This window comes from Hyperoodon ampullatus, assembly GCF_949752795.1.
Source record: "Hyperoodon ampullatus genome assembly, chromosome: 16".
NCBI classification, from domain to species: domain Eukaryota; kingdom Metazoa; phylum Chordata; class Mammalia; order Artiodactyla; family Ziphiidae; genus Hyperoodon; species Hyperoodon ampullatus.
The window spans coordinates 53,110,601-53,133,995 of NC_136929.1; the positions used below are offsets into that span (position 1 = coordinate 53,110,601).

General features: G+C 42.7%; 1 protein-coding gene across 1 annotated transcript in view; it reads right to left on the reverse strand.

Moving 5' to 3' along the window:
• Positions 1–5,304: 5,304 nt before the first annotated feature.
• Positions 5,305–23,395, reverse strand: part of VWA8 (von Willebrand factor A domain containing 8) — a gene marked incomplete at both ends in the record, with an annotated part of 368,930 nt that continues 350,839 nt past the window's right edge. Inside the window, 5 exons of the mRNA XM_079721796.1 lie at positions 5,305–5,413; positions 7,456–7,694; positions 8,495–8,593; positions 20,717–20,875; positions 22,948–23,073. Of these exons, the coding sequence (XP_079577922.1) occupies positions 5,305–5,413; positions 7,456–7,694; positions 8,495–8,593; positions 20,717–20,875; positions 22,948–23,073 (732 nt within the window). The remainder of the gene's footprint in view (positions 5,414–7,455; positions 7,695–8,494; positions 8,594–20,716; positions 20,876–22,947; positions 23,074–23,395) is intronic.

Sequence of the window (23,395 nt, forward strand, 5' to 3'; positions counted from 1 at the left end):
CTTTATTTTTCTTCCAGTTTCAACGAATAAGCCTTCAAGTATGGCATCATGAGACCAATTACACAAAGGACTCTTGACAGGCTCATTACTTTCTCTCCACATTCCGGCCGGCATGACAGACGCTCGCTTTGGGAAATTCAGACAGACAGTTTCCTTCCATTTCCAGGTCAAGCTCCAGTTACTGTTACTAATGCTTCAGAGTTGCATGTAATTTCAATAAATCCTTATATTCTGGAACTCCTCTGGGGTCATACCTACCATCTTTGGAGTCAGGGTTTATTGACAAATCCTTCAGTTTTTCCTATAGGGGAAGAGCTGGCAGCTCCAAACCCTTTCACTGAAGCCCGTGAGAAGAACAAAGGGTCAGGGTGCCTTTGGTGCCTGCTGAGGGCAGGATGGGGGGACCGTGCGTGGTGGTCCATGCTCTTTAGAGCTGACAGGTCCCTTGATGAGATTTCTTAGAGCAGAACACGACGTTCTCGCCACCTTTTAAGGACCCAAGCCACCTTAAAAGAGTGGTATACTTCGCTCTCAGTGGCCAAATACCACAAGTGCCACTCAATTTAAAAATTATGTAACCCTGGCATTCTAAAGCAAATGTGCACGGCTGGGCCAGAAGAGACGCTGTCTCTGTTTGAAGGTGAAAGCCCCAGATAGCGCTCAGTCTCAAAAAAAAAAAAGTGTCAAATCGCTCTCATTTTGAGAGTTTGCTTGGCAAGCATTTTTTTTTCTCCTCTGGAGGAGATTTTTGTTTACAGGATCTAACAATTAAAAAAAAACAACCACATACACAATTGCACATTGTTCAGCTGTGGCACAAAGGTCAGCTCTCAGCACACAGTAGTTTTCCAATTCCTGATCCTTTTTGATCCCACTGTGCAGATCAGCAGATATGGAATTTTATTTTATGGCTGCAGAATGCAGAGCAAGAGACAATGGGGAGAAATCTTGTGAATCATGATCCAAACAGAAATATCTGTCCAGCTGCTGGGGGGAAAAAGCCCTCTTGTCCAATTCTAATGAAGCTTATGTAGCTTTTAGAATGCATATTCATTCAATAACACATTTTTGTTAGGGCGATTGATATACGTGCCCAAATCCTCTGTACAGTAGGGGCTAAAATGTGTGTGAGGTTGAGACAAAAATACACTGAAATGCTGTGGCTCTCTAAGACATACAAGGGACAGTCAGTTCTGTAGGAGTTAAAGGAACGTGGGACTTCAGTGTTAGAGATCATTTTGTCCAACCCTTTTTTTTTTGCGGTACGCGGGCCTCTCACTGCTGTGGCCTCTCCCGTTTCGGAGCACAGGCTCTGGATGCGCAGGCTCAGCGGCCATGGCTCACGGGCCCAGCCACTCCGCGGCATGTGGGATCCTCCCGGACCGGGGCATGAACCCGCGTCCCCTGCATCGGCAGGCGGACTCTCAACCACTGCGCCACCAGGGAAGCCCTGTCCAACCCTTTTAATTCAGAGATGAAGCAATTGAGGCTCACGAGTGACTAGCCCAAGTCTGCACAGGTAGTTAACAGCCGAGCAGCACTGAGAACTTCCTTCCTACTGACTAATTCTACCCAGAGTTTGGAAATCCTCCCACTACAAGATGGAACTTTGGAATTCCTTTCCATTACCTGTAGTACTTTTGCCACAGCAAGTCTTAGAAAAAAGGTAAAGGAAAGGCAACACGTAAGAACTTTATGATATAACCCTGACCAGAAATTGGTAGTGAATTAGACCCTTCAATTAAGTATTTTAAAAAGCCATCTATGTTAGTGGTTGGAATGATTTTTAAAAAGGGGACATTTTATTTCTTAATAAGATGAAGAAGTGATGTACAGTTTACTAAATACGAATGGTTGTTTGACTATTCCTTAGATGCAATTCCAGAAAAAAAAGTCTGTCTAGGCACATGAGGTATCAGCTTAGACTTGTGAAATATCTCTTATAATCGTGATGGGAGGAAACAAATAGAAACGCAACAAACAAGCGAGGATGCCTCTTGCTCCCTGGTCCCGTATCGCGTTGCTCTGTTCCCTGAGGAATTTCATTTTGGCTGATCTGACAGGCACGAGAAGGCACCAGGTGGAGGGAGGGTTTGGAGCCTCCGGAGCTGCCTTCAGGGACGCTGACAATGCTCCCCACGGAAAACCACTTCTACATGGCTCTCAAAGCCTGGAAGTTTGTTTAGAGTAAATCTTTCTGGCATTGATGGATTTCTCCTCCTGATAGCTCACAGGAAAGGGTGTCATGTAAAGAATTAAATGATTCATTCCAAACATGTGCTGGGCTCTGGTACTCCTGCTCTCACCCTCTTCTTGTGGCTGCGCTTGAGCTGCCTGTATGTGATGAGGTCATTTTGCTGGAGCACACAAAGAACTCCAGGGGGAAAACGCATCCTCTACTGAGTCGATTCATGGCATTCATTCCTCCTGGCTGCTGGGGATCACAATGAACCCTCTCAGCATTACACGGGCTCCCTGAGGACGGATTTAGCTGCCTTTCTCTGGAACCCCCCCTGAGGCACACAATGCGTTTATTATAACGTCCTGGCCCTAAGAAGGGCCTGGGAATAGCTTGGAGTGGCCTATAATTAAGTGCATTTAATAATAAAGGCACAACTTCTGAGGTATTGCAAGAAGTGAAAAGAAGCCCTTCAGTTTCTCACTCTCTACTCCCCACCCCCATCATCTTTCCCTCTTACAAATCAGAAAAGCCAGGAGTTACATATTTTTAAAAAATAACTTTTGCAAAGGATGTCTGGCCAGTGGGGAAAGGGAAATTAAATTACTTGAGAACATTCTTTCCATGTTATAAAAAAAAAAAAAAAAAAAAAGGCTTCTGCTTACTCAGGTAGTTACCCATAGGGAGGATTCAGTAAAAGGCTGTTCCGTCAATCACTCTTGGATTCAACTTCCAAAGCCTTTCAGGGGCTGTGACCCTCTAGCAAAGGGGCACCCCTAGGGGTTAAGCTGCCCCTTGGATGGACACATCTTCAATTCGCTGTGGGCCCAAGAAGGAGCAGTTGGAAGCGTCCCTCCAGCAGCGTCCCATGTCCTTGGTCCCCACTCCCTCCTCTAAGTGCTCAAATTGTGCAGATAGTTTCTGAGTACCGCGGAGAGGGAGCTCTAGGAAATGTGGTCATTTTGCAAGAAGAGAAACTGCACTGGGAGGAAGGAGAAAAAGGCACCAAAAGCTCGACATCCAGGTTTGCAAGAATAAAGCATGAGAGGGGACAGTCCAGGGTCACAGCCCTGTTCCTTCCTCTATTTTCTTGAATTTCCCTAAGCCTCAGCTTCCTTCTTTGTAAAATGAGGATGTTCATAGTACAATGAGTAGTTAGTCAATACTCTAGAAATGGGAATCCTGGGAAAGTGATTTAAGTTCTCTGAGCCTCACTTTCCTTATCTGTAAATGAGGTTAAAAAATACCTATTTTACATGCACTGCTGTGAGGAGTGAATGGAATAATGTATGAAATCACTGAGCATACCTGGTACGTAGTAATCAGTAAATGCTAGTTGCCGTTCTTATCATTATCATTATTGTTGTTATTAACGCAATTGCATTTTTAAAAAATTTATTTTTATTTTATTTATTTTTGGCTGAGCTGGGTCTTTGTTGCTGCGCATGGGCTTTCTCTAGTTGCAGCGAGTGGGCGCTACTCTTCGCTGTGGTGCAGGGGCTTCTCATTGCGGTGGCTTCTCTTGTTGCAGAGCACGGGCTCTAGGCGCGTGGGCTTCAGTAGTTGTGGCTCGCAGGCTCTAGAGAGCAGGCTCAGTAGCTGTGGCGCAGGGGCTTAGTTGCTCCGCGGAATGTGGGATCTTCCCGGACCAGGGCTCGAACCCGTGTCCCCTGCATTGGCAGGCGGATTCTTCACCACTGCGCCACCAGGGAAACCCTGCAATTCCACTTTTAAAGATACTTCTTGGATTGAAATTGTTTGCATCATTGGATGATTCAGTACACAAAGCAAGCGTCTGTCTAGAGAAACAAGACAAGCCACGCAAACTTGCTGGGCAATACTGCACTGGAAATCTGATTGCTTTTATGTCTTTGATAGGGAGATGGATTGGTGAAACAAATGGGTGTCATCTATTTTTCTTTCCTATAGTTAAAGTAAAATGAATCGTACAATTCTCACTATGTATGGGTGAATAACTTACCATTATTAACAAGACTAATTTTTCTAACTTGTCTTATGAAAGCACAGACACAGTGGTGCCCCCAGCAGTTCGGACTTTACCATCAAAGGTGAAGAGAAACTTTTATTATATGGTTGGAAAGACACTGACTTCTGCTGGAGCATTTGATTAAAAAAAAAACTGACATCGAGTCTATTGATAAGTAAAGGTCAGCCCAAGAGAGACGGGGAATAAAAAAAAAGAATGAGGCTTAAATTATATTTATAGCTAAAGAAATCTCATTACCATTCAGTTCAAACACACTGCCTTGTTTTCACTTTGCTTTATATAAAAACATAAGCATTTGTTATTTTGGGCATTACATTTTGGACACCAAAACGGAGGAGTGTGAAACTTCTGAGGAGCACTAAAGAAGGAGAAGAAACAGGAAACTCAAGGCAAGACATCCCTCCAATCCCAGCAGCACTGAGAATAGGACATTTGCTCCTTATTATTTAAAAAGCCTTTTAAAAGTCATGTGGGAAAGGAAGCAATCCAAGGATCTTTTGATTCCTTTTGGTTTTGGCTAAGAAAATGAAATTATTGAGAAAACTCAACCTTTTATAGAATATTGCCGTTGAAAGGACTTTTCAGTGGGTTAAATACTGTAAAGTCATTGTTTGTTGGGCGGTACAGAGTGGAGGAGAAAATAAAAATAATGATTGAAGAGGAGCTGGTTGGGTGAGTTTGCACAGACTTGTATTCCAGTGTCAGAATGTGGCATCAAAGGCTTAGTTTGCTGGGGTCACTTTTGTTATCCTAGGTGACCAGGGGCTGCGTTAAGGCAAAAGCAAGGTACTCCTTCCGTCAGGTTGTTGGAAACAGACCATGCGTCATAGCTCTCAAACCACCTGCCCTTAACCCTGACCTTTTGTGTGATGCAGGCCAACTCGCTTCCTCTAATGATTTGTAAACCCATCAATGGTTGTAGATTTCCACGCACAGGCCTCGCTCTGGCGGCTTCTCTGAACTCTGATTACTTAGCAAGCGCAGGAAGGCCCGGGAATGCCAGAATTATCCAGTCATCACTTAGGGGCACTTTATAGACCTCTTCTTTTCTTCAGAATGCTCTTTCTTTCTAGCTTATTTCAAATCCCAGGGTCATCGGGATGATAAAGGGCACTTCTTAAACACTGGACAGCATGGTGGAGGTGAAAATCTGTTGTAAAATCTGAGGGATGTCCTTGGTATCCATGGCAACGAAAGACCGGCCAGCTGGTAGAGTTCTCTGAAGCCTGTCAGGATGGATGGGGAAAGGAAATTACCATTGCAAATCAGGATTCCCCTTCCACCTCCTGCCCCTGCGAACCTCAGCATCCGAAGGGTTTCTTAGGAAGGGAAGTTTTCACTTTTTAATACCTTGCCCCTGCCTGCAGTGGAACCCGCTGTCACTAGGCAACAACAGCTACAGGGAGAGGCACACTGAAAGCACTGAACCGAAAGAAAGGTCTTTTCAGTGACAAAATCAGCGAATTTGCAAAGAAAAAATTCTCTCCCTTTTATTACTGTAGTTTCCTGGTATTTTTATGTTCCCTGGACAGAACGGAGCCCTAGGGACCAATCTGGGACTAGCTCACCTGGATCCATAGAACGTGTTGGCCTCACCCTGTACTTCTAACTGCTTTTCCTGCCTTAGAAAACAGGTCTTGAAAAATGTTGCCCAGCCAAACCCCAAGTAGTTCTTTCTCTCTTCCTCTCTCTCACACGTTCTCTCTCTCTCTCTTTTTTGCCCCACATCATACAATGTGAAATGTAATCTGACTTATGCAATTGCTGTTTTGGTGACACTGAGGTTATACAGGCTTATGATAATTTTTTAAAATGCCAATTTATCATTTGGAACAAAGGGCCACTTTTGGAGGCAATATAAGTACAAGACACAGCTCTACCCAAAAGAACGCCTCCTTTCACTGTGCCAACAAAGTTTGGTTTTGGAATGACATTTAATAAAAGTCCACCATCCTGTGTAGTATCATACATTTGGCATGCCCAGTAGACCAGCTAATTCTGCAACATATCTTTTGCCAGTGGATGTTGGATCATTTCCCTAGGAAACCACAAGGGTATTATTGTGTTTTCTTAAGTATTCAAACAGGATCTGTTCACTAGAAAGACAAAATAGCTCTTTCAGCTCAACCAATATTTGTTGAGCTTGCCGTTTGATTCATCCTGGGCTGGTCCTGAAGACAACCTGAGTGGAAAGGCATGGTTTACGTTTGAGGACACGGAAGTCCTTGAAGAGGCTAACACATACAACTGAGAAAATTGCAAATTCAGTTGTAATAAAGTGACTGTAATTATGTGATATTAAGTCTGTTTTTAGCCGTACTCTGCAATCCTGCAGCAAGGCGAAGGGAAGAGAAAAATATATCAGCACTTTGGACACTAAAACATCTCCTAGTCTGTAGGACTCTGTACCACAGGGTGTGACAGGTAAAAGAGGTGGAGTAACAAAAGGGTATGTGGCCTTTTGTGTGGAGGCAGAATTTTTTTTTTTTTTGAGGAGATATACTTTCAATTGCGTTTTCTGCTTCTTACAAGTACTTTAAGCAGAGAAAAACCATGAGTCTTCCTGTTTATAATTCAAAAAGATAAATGTTAGTGTGTTTAAGAAATAAAAGTGTCTCCAGATCTCTCCTTTCAGACTATCCACAATGGTATTTATTATCTGACCATAAATTTCTCTACTGAATATTCAGCATATTCAGTGCAGCATCTTACTATAATTACAGACATGCATGAAGGAGAAATATAAGAAAGAAGATGATCTATCTATGTCTATAAATATGTAGACACACATATTATGTATTATTTACATATATGTGTGTGTCTGTCTACATACAATGTAGAGACACAGACACCCAATCTCTGATGCTAGGAAAATAGTAGATGTTTGCTACTTTGAATATGATTTGAGCACGAACTGAATAGAACTGAGCTTAGCACCTTGATGTAAAAGGCAAACTGTTTAAAGTACCGTTTAATTTATTGGTGGACAAATCAATTTGCTATTTATTTTATTGTTGGTTAGTTTAAATATAAACTGAAAAATAAATAACTTAAAGTATTATTGCTCATCCAAATATAAGCTAGAACATCCCATCCCCTCATCTAGACTCTCAGCTGCTTGAGGGCAGCAACTCTGGTTTCTGTTTCTCCTCCATTCCCATCCTCCCCCGCCACTGCCCCTCACGATGGGAAGCCCATGAAATGGCATGTGTCAGGTACTCAAGTATCTCCATCCCTGCCCCCTGCTGCATCCTGGGGTGACACTTACCTGGCTGCTTGATCACCTAAAGATCCAATAAAAATGGCAAAAGCATTTACTTGAGGGTTGCTTGTCAGGATCTGGGCAAACTTGGCAGGATGTATTCCATAGCGTGACAGGTTGGCATCACTTAAGACAATGACAAAGTACTCGTCAGCTTCTTCTTTGACGATTTCCTTGATGGCGTGTTCTGTCCCCTCTAATGTGTGGTCCCCACTCATGCAGAACTGAGCGTGGGCGTGCATCGTCTGGGGGGGAAGAGACATGTACAAAGGCCATGAATGAGAAGCTCCTTTTTTTTTAACAAACGTGATGATTTTTCTATTGACAATGAGAAAGCACAGATACTCTGAGCGAGTTCTATTTAATTTGCACCTTAGTGTGACAACAATACACAGTGATATTTGAATGTGGTTAAGACTTTCATTAAAAACAGGAAATGTTCCAAAACTATCCCATTTGGCACTGATTTTTAAGGCTCAAGCTGCCATTTAAAGTGAGAAAAATGTAAGAAAATATGAAACTTGGTATCACATGGAGAATGGAGATGACACAGAAGAAAAATAAGGAATGGGTTGAGTTTCCAATAAACAAAGTTACAACACTAAACATTGTACTTACATCAATATAGCAAGGGAGGAAATTTACTTTAGAATCACGGTGAGTGTGTTTCTATTGTATATCTAAGTATGTGAAACTGAATTTATTGTTAGAAAATACTAAGAAATACATAAAATTTGGGTTAGAGAGTACTCTAGAAGGAGTCATTCTTTTCCTTCTGAAATATAGGGGCCTGAATAGAATCCCAATACAATCCTGAGTACCCTAAAAATATGTAGGGAACAAAGTTTAAATTTTGTATGGTGTATAAAAGGAATTTAGGCATGATAAGTGCTTTCTCAGTTTAATGCTTAAATGTTTGTGAAACAGAAAGTCTTCTTCTTTCCTGTAACTGCTGCTTCTTCAGTGAATCTTTTCAGTGACCAGAAGATACTTTACTGAATCTGGTGGAAGTTTTCATGATATAGAGGTAACTGAATGTACTTACCCTGAGAATTTCTAGTCTTTGCTTATTGTCCTTGGGGATTTTGTTAATTGGAACTAGAGCAATGTTGTAGCCATCTCCAGAGTGTCCAGCGATGTCATACTATAGGCAAGAGAATCAGAGAGTTAGAAGCCTCTGTCCACTAAAGAACTGTCATTAGACCTATAAGCCTCCAACTCTTTCGTTTGTTATTGCCCAGAATTGCTCAACATATGGCCATGGAGAAAAGCAGAGAGATGGATGTGTGTTTATCAACAAGGCAAAACAATTCCAGGCTCCTTCACTTCTGGTCTGTCCTTGTGTGATCTCTGCTTTCCAGCAGGAGGTAGAAAGCATGATGAGGGCTTCAGGGGCTACCAAGAATTCCATTCTTCACTTTTAGGGGAGAGTTAAAAAAATTACACACACACACACACAGAGTAGTAGGCAGAATTCTAAGGTGGTCTCCAAGATTCCTGCCCCCTGGTATACACAGCCTATACAATCCTCTCCTCTTAAGTGTGGGCAGGATCTGTGAATATGATATCACTCATGATTATGTTATGTAACATTCTGCAGATGTAATTAAGGTTGCTAATCAGTTGGCTCTGAGTTGATCAAAACAGATTATCTGGGTATGCCTAATTTAATCGCATGAGCCCTTAAAAAGTAAGGGTTTTTTCTGGCTATTAGTAGAAGGGAAAGACAAGGAGATTTGAAGTGTGGGGGGGATTTGACATGTGGGAGTTATCTGTGGCTGAGATGGTGGGGACCACAGAGCAAGACCCCAAGCATCACATCTAGGAACAACCCTGCCTGAGGGCCAGTACAGAAACAGGGACCTCAGTTCTGCAACTGCAAAGAACCAAGTTCTGCCAACAATCTGAATGGGCTTGGAAGCAGATTCCTCCCCAGAGCCTTCAGGTGAGAGCCCAGCCTGGCTGACATCCTGATTTCAGCCTTATGAGACCCTAAGCAGAGAACTCAGCTGAGCCTGGCCGGACTTCTGAACTACAGAACTATGCCTTAATAAGCAGGTATTGCTTTAAGAAGCTATGTTTATGGTAATTTGTTACACAGCAATAGAAAACTAATACACATACTTTTTTCCGGAACACAAAAGTGAGACATTCACTGCAGAAATTATAGAAAAACACAACAAAAGAAAGTAAAAATTATCCATGATCCCATTACTCAAAGATAACCTCTGTTAATGTTTCCTTGTATAAGTTCTTAAGCTTGAATTTCCTTTCAATATATGTGTAAGGGGTTGCACATTCACACACATGCTTGTCTGCATCAACATTATTTTTAACTAATGGATAATGTTGACCATGTGATTTTATAATTTGCTTTTCTATTTAATAGTGCATGACATAGATTTTTCAGTTTAGGAAATACCTTTTAAATTCCCTCTCTCACAATACACAAGAGAAATTCCTGTCTGTTGAGAAAAGGCTGGAGCTGAGAGAAAGGTGCAACATTTTTACAGAATCTGGAAAGAAGTTTGGGATCTGAGGCAACTATAATTGGGGCAAGGTGATTCTCTCCAATCAAGGGGTTTGCCCCCAAATTCCCTCTTCTCCTCCCATCTCCCTCTAAGAATTTTTTTTTTTTTTTTTTTTTTGCGGTACGCGGGCCTCTCACTGTTGTGGCCTCTCCCGTTGCGGAGCACAGGCTCCAGACGCGCAGGCTCAGCAGCCATGGCTCACGGGCCCAGCCGCTCTGCGGCATGTGAGATCCTCCCGGACCAGGGCACAAACCCATGTCCCCTGCATCGGCAGGCGGACTCTCAACCACTGCGCCACCAGGAAAGCCCTCCCTCTAAGAATTTTTGTGATGTTGATATAAAGACTGAAATAGACCATAGGGTATCTGAGCAACTGGGGGATCTGCAAAGAAAATTCTGGGTATGGGTCTGGGGCAAAATATTTTAGGGATTACTTGGAGTGTTATGGGTCAAAATGCTTAAGAATTACTACTGTCTCTTCACCATCTGACCATCAATAAACAGCTGTCTTTTGAACACCTACCATGTGCAAAGCACTACTTAAGGTGTTGAGGGCAATGCAATGATTCCTTTTCATGTCTATTCTTTTTTAACTGGTGAGGTTTTTGAAGGCAAGGTTGTATCTTATTCATCTTAACACATTTTAGTATCTATGAGTGGGCCTGGTCTGTTAATTGCTGAAATATTTTGAGAGAGTTTGCAATCAAGTTGGGGCATTAAGAAGCTTTCCTTTCCCATGTGGACTACATTCTTTTACAAATAAGCTCTTTGGAAGCTGGAATGCATTTTTTTTTTCTCCCAGCACTCATGTGATAAATGGTGGTTAGCTCAAGCTAGCTGAAAAGAAAACCAACCCATAACATAACTGAAACCGTTGTATGAAAAATGAAAAGTAGAAAAATTTCTGCTGAAATAATTTTTATGTAAAAATAAGAAGTCAGAAGGCAGTTAGGTTACTTGGGGAAGATGAGTTTCATTCTAGACATGCTGGAATCGTGCGTTCAGGGAGATATCAGAGAAGAAACTTATTTCTTGTCGTCTGAAACTTGGCTGTCATCCCTAGGAGGGAGAGGTACAGCTGTTAAGGGCAAATGCATAGAGAGAGAAGAGCAAAGCACCCCCTCAACCGAGCCTTGGGGAGTATCCTTGTTGGGGTGGAAGAAAGACACAGCGCAGAGTGAAGAAGCGCAATGGCAGATGCAGGTAACCGGTATGGCCCTGGAAATCAGTGTGTAGGATTTCGGAAGCAGCTGTGCAATTGTGCTGACTTACACTAACCATAACCATCAAGGAGAATGGTGACTAATGACTTCTGGGCATCAGAATCAATGGTGACCTTTGTGGGGATAATTTCAGCGAAAGGTTTGTGGTATAAGAAAGAGAAATAGAACAGCAGCTAGATGGGGATTGGGGGAGAGGTGTCTGCGTTTTATAGGCAGCAGAGCGGAGGCAGTGGGGAAAGAGATCAGGGTCACAGTCAGAGGGTCAAGTTTGGAGAGGGAGGGAGGACCCTCCTTTTTCTGAGACTAAAAGGAAGGCAGAGAGAATGAGAGTGGACAGAGACAGGTGTATAACTGAAGAAGTAAGTGGACAAATGAAGGCCCATATAGGATGTCTAAATACTTGAAAGCTATAAATCAGGCTACAAATCGTTAAATAAACTATGTTCTGTCCTCCAACTTTGATAAACATACATTATAATGACTTGGAGAGCCAGGGTCAAATTTTGAATACTTGGATTCTCGAAGCTCTGTGCTAGAACACGGCTGTGTGGGTAGTCCTGGCCCCTGGCTTGCAGCCCACACCCTTCTCTTTCTGTAGCTGGCTCTGTCCCCCACCACGAGGTGCCTCACTTGCACGTGTGCGGACACCCAGTCCTCACGTCCACATGCCATCACAACCTTCAGTCATCCTCAGCTCTGGGTGCTCACACAATTGGCCAGTCTGCCCCAGAAAGATGGACCTAACAAAGAGGCCCAATGAGCAGACTTGGGGTCACCTGAGCAGGATAGTTGGGGATCCCAGGAACTGGGGGCATGATCTAGAGAAAAAGCTCTAAGTGGGCTTGTCCCCTTGGCCCCATAGATTCCTCCCCTGATGGTAGGGGCATGGCCAGAGAAGAGCCAGAGTGGGGCCTTGGGCAGGGGCCAGGGACATTACTCTATGCCTGGTTTTAGGGTGTTTTTTTTTTAAATACAAAGGATGATACAAAAGAATTGTGAGGGAAATTTACCAATACATTAAAAAAGCTCGGCAGTAAATGCTTTCCAGGGATGTAACAAATTCCACATATGAAAAGAAACTCTATGTATAGTTCGCTGTCAACGTAGTGAAAAGGTAGCAAAACTTGAAACCTAAAGGTGGCACAGCTCTGGACGATGGATTACTATAGGGGAGTGCTGGCTTCAGTATATGCCTGATCAAGGTCACCACAGGCTCAGTGCGAGGATTGGCACGGATGTGGAGAAAACCTGCATGATTCCTCCATGGAAACATGTGCCAGGCCCTGTCCAGACTGATTTGACAATAGTCACGGCAGGAACGTTTTAAGCCAAGAATAAAGCTCTCCTGAGAAGGTGCCAGGCAGGCTGCTTTCATTAGGGGGCTGGTGAAGTAATCTGTTAAACGGGAATCTTACGCGTAAGGGGGTAAGATCAGTTCCTTGAAATGTATATATATTAGACTTTTTCTTTCCCTTTAACTGATGGTTAAAGTTCTTACTAACCAGATGACCATGGGTGACACTGTATAAATAAAGATTTGACCATGTGGTCTGCTTACAGGGTTGACATAACTGGTTACTGCAAGGAAAAATGTTGCTAGTTAATTATTAAACAAATAGCAGTCAAATGAATTGTTGGATCCTCTTTACCAAAAACAGACTGATTGAACACTCCAGAACCCATCTACCATTTGATTGATCTATCTATCATCTACCATTTAATTATCTGCCCAGGAGAAAAAAAGCATCCTATACTTTTTCAGGCAAATGAGATAGGTGAGCTGCAGACCTTCCTTTCTTCCTCCCTCCTTCCTTTTTCTTCCTCCTTTTTTTCCTTCCTTTATTTGCAGTAAGGAAAGTGCAATTTGCAGAAGGATCTGCCTTTGTCTGGGCCTCGTTAGTATTGCAAAGGCTGAGAAGACACACCTAAAGGACAGGATGGGGCTTATAAAATGGTTTGCAGGCTCTGGTTCTCATCTTCCAGATGGGCTTGGGGATTCTTCTGTGCCCAAAGTAAATAAACTGCTTGAGAGGAATTCAAAGTACATCCAAATGTGGAGCATTCCCTGGTGTTACTGTAGATCATTTTAAGCTTCCATGAAAAACAATCCTTCTATGTCATAATTATCTAGTATCTGCTCTCCAAGGATCCAAACACGGTTACAGAGAGCTAATCCTCAAAATTGCCTGGGTTAAAGGAAAAAGTATATGAACCATACTTATTAGTAGTTAGTATTTCTAACGCCTGCTTCTGCCATTCACCCCGTCTGCTTCTGCCGTGACCACTGTCAAATCAGACCTGATAGGGTCTCAAGCTTGCTTCCAGGCAGGAATCATAGGAGTCACTAAACAAGAACATTACTGTTGCTATCAACCACCTAACATTTAGATCATAACTTTTTCTGGGTAGCTCAAAATTTTTACGATCATGATTTCTGCACTTTTCAGAGCATCCCTTAAATCTCCGTGGAGTCTTGTATTTAACATCCAACATAAACATTAAACCACAGCAGTAAAGAAAAGCCTCAACTAGAGAGGACCAATTTTCATACTTTTTTTGATTTAGAAACTTGTTTAAATGCCCTTTTGCTATATTTTCTTTTGAAAATCTCATTTGTTTAGAGAAAGGTATGAAAAATGAAAACAAGTGCTGAGTTTCAGTGCAAGACACAAAGATTTATCATCAGATTAGGATGATTTATAATACTTAGATGGCAAAGAAAGCTTTGCTTCAAACAAAGAGCTACTAGCATTTTTATGAATAAGATTTGGGTTTAAATTTTTACTGGGAAGGATAATCATTTGCTAACTTTAGGAGAAGTTATGTTTTATTACTTATCTATATTTTAAGTAGGTAAGAGAATCATTTGAGGCTATTTCGGAAGCCTGATGATGTGTGAAATTCGAATCTCCTTCTAGACATACAAACACACCATACTCAGGTGGCACTGCTGACAGCCGGCAGCAAAGGATTAGAAGATAAATATAATTTAAAAGGTCAAGGGATGTACTAACAGAACTCTAGGGTACAGTCAATAATCTACAGTACTAGTTAACTAACCTTTCTTCTTATGGAAGTAAATGTAAAGAGAACAATGTTCTGAAGGTCAAAGATTCTAGACTTAGCTCTGACTTTCACAAGGTTTTGACCTCAGGCAAGTCACCTAACCGCTCCAAATCTTGTTTCTACCTTATAAATAATGCTGGTTTAGATGACCTCTAATATTGTATGCTCGTAAATCACTTAACCTCTGTGACAAGTAGGGATAATCTCTGTTTCATGTAACCTCACAGGGTCATTGAAAGGATAGGACTATACATTTAATGAGTATAATGTCAACATTCGTACCATCCTTTATGGTTTACAAAGTGCTTCTGTATATCTCATTTCGTTCTGATTCTCTCCACACCTTTGGGGTGGGTGTTATTAACATCATTTCCCAAATTAAAAAATCGATGCTCGGAGATTAACAGACTTTATTAAGGTCAGAGATCTAGTGCTGGCAGAGGTGGAATTCAAACCCAGGTGCTCTAAGTCCAATGCTTTTACTATAGAGAAATAACCATCCCTAACCACTCCCCTGCCCCTCCGCCCTCTCCCAATCTCTGCTTAGGCTTTTTGAATAGTTGGATTGGCCAATACTTCCACATCTACAACTGAGTCAATTCTGAACTCGTGTTTAACTTTGAACGGATTCAGAGAAGTCTGTACACCCTTCTTTGGTCCTACCTTCAAGCAGCGATAAGAATTTATTCAGGGAATTCCCTGGTGGTCCAGTGGTTGGGACTCAGAGCTCTCACGGCCATGGACCTGGGTTCAATCCCTGGTCGGGGAACTAAGATCTCACAAGCCGTGTGGCACGGCCAAAAAAAATAAATTAAAAAATTTATTCAAAGCCTGAGCCTGATAAGATGATTGATTTCCATTTCTAAACATTTGAAACATGCCTGAGACGACATTGGGGAAAGGTGAATTACAGATGCTGAACTACATTTTTGATAGAAGGAATTTTTCCCAGCAGTGCTGGTTTGTGAGTCACATCTTTCCACATCTTTCCGACCAAGATATCTTTGAGAAAAGTATGTCTAGTATACCTCTTTTGGATGATGGAGTGCTAAGGGGAGGAGAAGACAGAATACTTTATGTAAATGGTCTATTTACTCCTAAATTACAGCTTTGTAAATATACTGATTGGGCAGAAATAAGATGGCTGCAAGAACAAGGGATAAAACGTGAACAAAGGAAAGGCCCTGAAGTGGGAGTCAGACATCCTGGCTGTTTACAGTTTAGCTGTGTGACCTTGGGATCTGCATCTTGATTTTCTCATCTTAAAACAAACAGGTTGGTGAAAATAATTTCCAAGATCATTTCTGCTCCCAAGGCTCTATGAAAATTCAACAGGCACATGCAAGAAATGGAACGAAAAAGTCTGCTTCACTTAATTGTAGGAACACCTGTGCCTTGTTTTCTTCTGTCAAGGGAGTGAATCATCCAAATCTAAGTGAGGATTGATGAAGGCTTTTCCAAAAAGAAAGCCCCCAGAGTCTGTAAGAAATAACAATCCAGTATTGGTCCTAGAATAGCAGTTTTCTAACTCTAAAATTTTTTTAAGCAGTGGAACTCTTTCTCTAAATGAAGTATTGCACAAAAGTCCAGATTGTGAAATGTCATGCAATATCAATATAAGTGGAATTATTTTGGTTGAATTGGGGATGTAGGGGGAAGGGGTAAAAAGTGCTGCCCAGGCTTCCCTGGTGGCGCACTGGTTGAGAGTCCGCCTGCCAATGCAGGGGACGCCGGTTCGTGCCCCGGTCCAGGAAAATCCCACATGCCGCGGAGCGGCTGGGCCCGTGAGCCATGGTCGCTAAGCCTGCGTGTCCGGAGCCTGTGCTCCGCAACGGGAGAGGCCACAACAGTGAGAGGCCCACGTACACCGCCCCCCCCGCCGCAAAAAAAGAGGCTAACAAGACATTATAACCAAAAATAAGGTGAGGACTTTGACTGGATCCCAGATTGTAGGGGGAAAAATAACTAGACACTATTGGGATGGCTTATATTCTATAGCCCAGGATGGCAGCCATTGGAATAGTCGGGAAAAGTGAACATGGATTAGATATTATAAGATATTATAAAATTATTGATGATTTTCTTAGACGTGATAATGGTATTGAGATCATTTAGGGTATGTCCTTACTCTTGGCAGAGGCATAATGAAGTATTTAGAGGTAAAGTATTATGATAGTTATAACTTACTTTCAAATGGATCAGAGAGAAGAAAAAGACTGTATTTAGAGAGAAACATAAAGCAAATGAGGGGAGAAAATGATCACTTGGTGAATCTAAGTAAAGGCATATGGGTGTTCATTTTACAGTTTTTCAACTTTTTTGTAGATTAAAATTTTTTCAAAATAAAAAAAATTAGAAATAAAGGGGAATGTTTAAAAACAAAACAAAAAAGGGAAAACAAGGAGAAGAGACCTGGGCTCTATCCTATTCTGTCTCCAACTAGCCTTCTGACTTTGGGCAAACCCCTTAAGGTTTCTGGGTCTCAGTTTCCTGTCTGAGGAATGAGGAAACTGGAGGGAATGACCTGCGAGGTGACCTCAGCTCTAAAGGCCATGGTCATAATGAGGAATTTGCAGGCACAAGACTTGCAGTCCTCTCCCGTCCTGTCTTCCCTTTCCCATCCCTCCAGATACCCATCTAAGCACCACTTTTCCTCAAAGAGCCTGTTTTGTGAAATCTTCAGAGCTTTCTCCTTTTGTTGGAAAGATTTTAATGCTCTAGTTTCATCAGATTTTCTATGCTCTTAAAAAAAGTTCTGAAGGGACTTATGTAGTAAATGTGAGGGGGTATGTTTATAAGTATACGAAAATGCACAAAACCAAAACCGTTAAAGTACCTCCTGTTAAAAATCAAATAGCATAAAACATGATGAAGCTTCTTCAAGCCTTGAAAAAAGTTCATTTTATCGTGGTCTTACTATAATTTCCCCTGGATTTGTCAGTAAATCAACTATACTTCAATAACATTTTTTTAAAAAAGTCATATATTAGTATGGTATCTTCTCAATATTTCTGTGGTTTTACAGATGAAAACCGAGGAAATTCTTTACAGCGTTGTGGCAATCGGAGAGACTGTCAGCAAAATACTGCTTTGGGGGTGGTGCCCCGAAGGGGGGTGTCTGGAGAGGCATGCTTCCCTGTGCCTTTTGTACTGAGTGTCTCTCACTGAGTGTCCTATCAGAATTCGTTTTTTGTGTTTTTTTAAGCCTTTACTGAATTTGTTACAACATTGTTTCTGTTTTATGTTTTGGTTCTTTTGGCACAACATTGTTTCTGTTTTGGTTTTTTGGCAGCGAGGCACGAGGCACGTGGGATCTTAGCTCGCGCCCAGGGATCCAACCGCACCCCCTGCATTGGAAGGCGAAGTCTTAACCACTGGACCACCAGGAAAGTCTCCAGAATTAGTTTTTATAGGTCTCCCTCACAAGGCTACAAGCTCAAGGATGGCAGGGAACTCTGTACCTAGCAGAGTACTCTGCTCTTAGCAAGTGCCCTATGCTTGTAATTTTGTTGAATTTAGTTGAAATTCAGTAGGTCATATGGCAACAGTTTCATTTCTAATTGTCAATTAGAAACAAAACAATACAAAATAACAATTTGTGAAATGCTATTTCCTTGACATTATTTCTTTTTTATGCAACGTGTCCGGTTTTACTAATCATTCTTCCAGACTACAGACTTTTTTTTTTTTTGCAGTACACAGGCCTCTCACTGTTGTGGCCTCTCCCATTGTGGAGCACAGGCTCCGGACGCACAGGCTCAGCGGCCACGGCTCACGGGCCCAGCCGCTCCGCAGCATGTGGGATCTTCCCGGACCGGGGCACGAACCCATGTCCCCTGCATCGGCAGGCGGACTCTCAACCACTGCGCCACCAGGCAAGCCCAGATTACAGACTTTTAATGGTTAGAAGTAGACAAATACGAATCTCTCCATACACGCTGAGTGTGAGATGCAGTGGAACATGCAACATACTCCCTGTTAGCTTTGCCACTTCCGGCCTTCCGTCTCATCCTTGACCCAGTCATGGGGAGCTCTGTCCAGCAATTTGTTGGTGAACTTCTAATGAATCTTTCTAAAAACCTGGAAGAAGTAGCTTCACATAACGGAGCAATTCTGCTTTCAGAGATATAGAAATCCTTTCTGACTGTAAATTTTTTTCTAGCTAACTATGAATATGCCAATTTTAATAGTGGTATGTTTGCTGTGGTCTATAAGGGGTTAAACTCTTCATGTAACTAACTCAAAGGGAGCTGAGGTACTCTGGCCTTCAGGATCCACAAGAGAGGTGAACGGGCTGATCCAACTATTGGCAGAACCCAAGGTTTTAAAACATAGGTGGGATTTATGCTGATGCAATGGATGTCTAACCATTCACTGGTGATCCGTGGTCCAAGTGATCTAAGAATTATACTCCACCTTATACTAGAAAGGATGTAAAACATTAAAAAATATTAAGCCCATAAAAAATAAAAAGTACATATACAATGGAATATTACTCAGTTATAAAAAGAATGAATTAATGCCATCTGCAGCAACATGGATGGACCTAGAGATTATCATACTAAGTGAAGTAAGTCAGACAGAGAAAGACAAATATTATATGCTATCACTTATATGTGGAATCTAAAAAAAAACCCAAAAAAAACAAATGAACTTATTTCCAAAACAGAAAGAGACTCACACACATAGAAAACAAACTTATGGTTACCAAAGGGGACAGGGGGCTGGGGAGAGGGATGAATTAGAAGGATGGGTAACATATACACACCACTATGTACAAGATAGATAACCAACAAGGACCTACTGTGTAGCACAGGGAACTATACTCAATATCACTTAATAACCTAGAATGGAAAAGAATATGAAAAAGAATACATATATGTGTGTGTGTGTATATATATATATATATATATATATATATATATATATACACACACAACAGAATCACTTTGCTGTATACCTGAAACTAACATGATATTGTAAATCAACTATACTTCAATAAAATTAAAAAAAAAACATTAAAAAAAACAAAAAAAAAAAATCAAGAAAAACTTATCTGAAGGCCGGGAAGGTCAAGGGAAGGAAAACGCTGAACACTAACTAGTCTGAGAGCCATAAGACATAACAGATTTGGCTTGGCCGGTCTTGGATTTTAGCTCGGAGCTTCCTGGCTGCTAAAACCAAGAGGGAGTCTGGAACAGCTCCATGGTTTTCACTGATCACAAGGGGAAGCACATTCCAGCTCTTCAGGGAAACAGAGCTGCTTCCCACGGGGAAAGTCCACGTCCCACTCGTCTTTGTATCCTGTACTTAGGCAGAGCCTGGCAACCACAGTGCTCATTGACTCAAGCTGCCTTTTCCCTACCCCTTCATTCTAAAAGGCATCTCTCACGTAGAGCTTCACACAAGGGGCTCTGGGAGCCTCGGAGCCACAAAAGTGGGCCTAAAGTCAATGAAGGGATGGGCTTCAGTCTGTTTCTTTCTGTATCCATCACGGCACACGGACACGGCTCAGTACGGCAATCCCGAGGTGTGGGCGGGATGTCAAGCTAAATCATCATCTAAGATGGACTATTTCTGAAGGACCTGTTTGATCCCTGACACAGCTGAGAATATCTATGGAGAGACTGAGTACCCGTTGCCTATGTCTGCACATATACCGCTCCTCTCAACTGAACTTCTGATAATAATTACCCAGCACAGTGTTCAGGTTATTTGTTCTGGTCAAAGCCAGGAGTGCGGGTGCCCCTGTGGCTGATTAAGAGCAGACTGATGGGCTCGCCTTGGGCAGTAACATGGCGGCAGGAGATCCCTCCTCAATGCTCAGGTCTCCGACGGAGGAGGTATATGACTCCTTTGCTTGACTCCAGAGCAAACTTGGCAATAACAAAATGGCAACTGTTTAAATGAGAAGCTGCATTTCTCCCAGGGTAAGAACCTTCATTGTCATCTGGGGGCACGCCTGTTACTGTGTAGTGCTCGCTCATGCACGAAGGCAAGGCAAAGCTGAGAACATTGAGAGGCTGCCTGGCTGGTGAAGGAGCAAGAATGGGTGGGTGGGGGTGGGGGGTATTGGGATGGGGATGGTGGCCTTGAGAAATCTGGGGAGAGACTTGTGGTAATTCTATTTGTCTGTTTCCGCTCCCCACCTCGCCCTGCCCTCATGGATAATATCACACAACTTGTAAAGTGCAGTGTGCTTTCTTCTGTAGCAACTGGTCTTTAAATTACGGTCTTATCGTTTTTTGATTATTAGAGCAGATGAAACAAAAGGTTCACTTTCTCTACACTGACAGATGAGTTGACGAGAAGATGCAGATTCTTGTCCACTCTGGGTGCACATCCCCTAGCCAGCCTCATGCCTTAAGTCGGGGCTGACTCCTGAGCAGAGACGGTGGGGGGGGTCGTCTGGGGATGCCTCTCATCCTCCTCAGTTCACTCCATTACCTTGAACTTCTCCTCATAGCTCTCAAAGGCCTCCATGACCATACACACGGCTTCCATCGAGCGCTCAAGCCGGCCATCCACCCCATTAAAGCGGTACATGCTGCCGGACACGTCCACCACCAGACGCAGGCGCTTGGGTTTCTGTTGGGGGCTGCCCAGCTGAGGGAGAGACAACAGAAAAGCCTTGTGAACCAGAAAACTGTCACTGGCTGCTGTTCTGGGGCTCTCACGCATGTCCCAGAGTGCCAGCCGCCAGGCTGGCAGATCAGCTGTAGGCTGGGCCCGGCACAAGGCTGTCCTGGCAGGTGGGGAGGCACCTATGGATTACATTTCAGTAAATGGAGCTTCAGACTTGTGCTGGTAGTTGGGGCCACATGGGAAAGATTTTCCTTTGGAATATAGTCCTTTCAAGGACAAACCTAGTCTAGTAAGACTCCCTTAGTGAGGCTGATGTCGTCTTCAAAACTATTATCGGGAAGAATATAAAGCCCAGCATTTCATTTTCACATCCGTTTCTCTAGCAAGATGGAGCTCCTTTGGAAGCCCACAGCAATTTTACCAGTACCTGTTGTGTAGTGACCTAAAAATCACTTCCACACAGCCTGCAAGAAATGTCAGATTCCTAAAACCAGGCGATGTGAGGGGTAGGGGGTTCCAGCAAAGAAGTAAAGGAAAATATCTCTTCCGTGTCTTTTGTCTTTAGGAAGCTTTCAGTTTTCTCCTCCTTCCAGTTACTGAATTACTACTACTCTTTACTTTTCCTGGCAGTTAACGGCATGAAAGCGGCATCGAGCCGCAGTTTAGCAACAACTGTCAATTAAAATGTGAAACTCTTATGAGTTTCAGTTTGATTTTGAACCCAGGCCTGCCAATTTGCAGAATGAAAAACAGAAGTATGCTTGTCAGTTTTCACTTACAGGAAAAAAGAAGAAACATTCCAGATTATTCTGTTACTATACACTCGCTGACATGTATGCAAACTAATGAGCAGAGGTAGTCATTTCAAGAAAATACTGTGGGTATTGGAGTGTAATGACTGGAGACAAATTCAATATATTTCTTGAAAGCTTGTTGAGTCTGCCAGAATTAAGAACAGTGCCTCATCCACTTCCACGGCGACTCACAATTTCAGATGAATCTAAACACATTTGTGGACCACAGTGAGTTAGTAGAGAAAGCAGCTGTTGACGCATACCAAGGACACAGAAGGAAGAACTCTCATCGCAGTGACTTCAGGAACCTCTCTGAATCAACATTTAGATGGAGTAAGTGGCTCCCTTCCCCCCACCTGTCACCGCACCCCCAGCTCCCAGTGGCTACTCAGCAATTCTGGTTACTTGGAGATACTGGAAGTCACAGAAGCCTCTAAGAGACTCACCTTATTGCCGTTTTTTGGCCATTGTATTATTGCAAATATTTTAATATTATGGCTGTCGAAAACTTTACACACTATAATTAGAGTTATTTAAGGGAGAATTCCTTATTTTCTGAAAATTTCTTCGGATATAAGAATGACACAGATCCTTAAAGGAACAGGACAGCGGAAAACCACCAAGATTGCTCTTGTGCTTTCATTTGCATCACCCTCTGGGATTCAGTGGCACCAAGTGTCTTCAGTTCCCCCTCCAGGGCACCCTGCCCTGTGTCCTGGGAGCTGATCTGTTTTCCAGATGGCACTGGCCTCTCTCCTGGCTGCTGGCTTCCGGTGGGTTCTGCTGATGGAAGGCGCTGGCAGGAGATCAGCAGGTGAGGGGGAAATATTGACTCCCTCAGCTCCTTCTCTGCTGTGGCCCGTGGGTGGGCTCTCCTTCTGCTGAAGGCCGCAGCCCCTGGTGGGCAGCCCTCTCCATAAATCACCTTTTCTAAGTTCCAGTAAGTGCTCTCTCCTCTGCCCCTTTAGACCGAGGGATGGGTCAGCTCCTTGCTGTCGGGAGACCACACCGTCTCTTTTTGGATTTCGTAAACGCCACCCTTACTTTTGTAAATATTAACTGTTCCTTCAATTGCTCAGTTTGAGTGTGCCTGGTGTTTCTTGACTCATGCTGGGATCTTGACTCATATAATAAACAGTATAATATTTGTTATTTTCTAATTTTAAAAAGTGTAATGCTTTCCTTGATTGCCATATTCAGGGTTTATGGTGTTCTGACAAAGACAGCAACTCAAGGAAGCATCTGCCTGTAAAGAAGACCAAACTGCAGATCTGAGGCGCCTAGCGCACCGGTACTTACTTGTGGCTCCAGCTCACCCCGGCGTTTGTAGATGGCTTTTTCTCCAGTCAGCCCATCAATGATCTTGGCATCATCTAGTTCCCCAGTAGCTTGGTGTCTTAGCCACTGTCTTTCTTTACCTTTAGCCTACAATGACATACACACAAATCCTTACTTTAATGAGTTCTGCAGGGTCCCTGACACATTTTATGCAAGAGTAACAGGAAACACACCAGGGATCTTTTCAAAATGTGATGGTCCTGCATGGACACAGTTTCATAAATGGACTGGTTTCTGCTCTGCTGACAAAGAAATGCCCTTTGTGTAGATTTTGCTCATTATAAGTGTTTTAACATATGGAATGACAAAATGAACTCACAACACACACGAACAGGAAAATGGTATGCAAATGAACCTCTGGAGAAACATGCAATATCTGGAAATGTAATGGTGATGCATTTCTTATAGA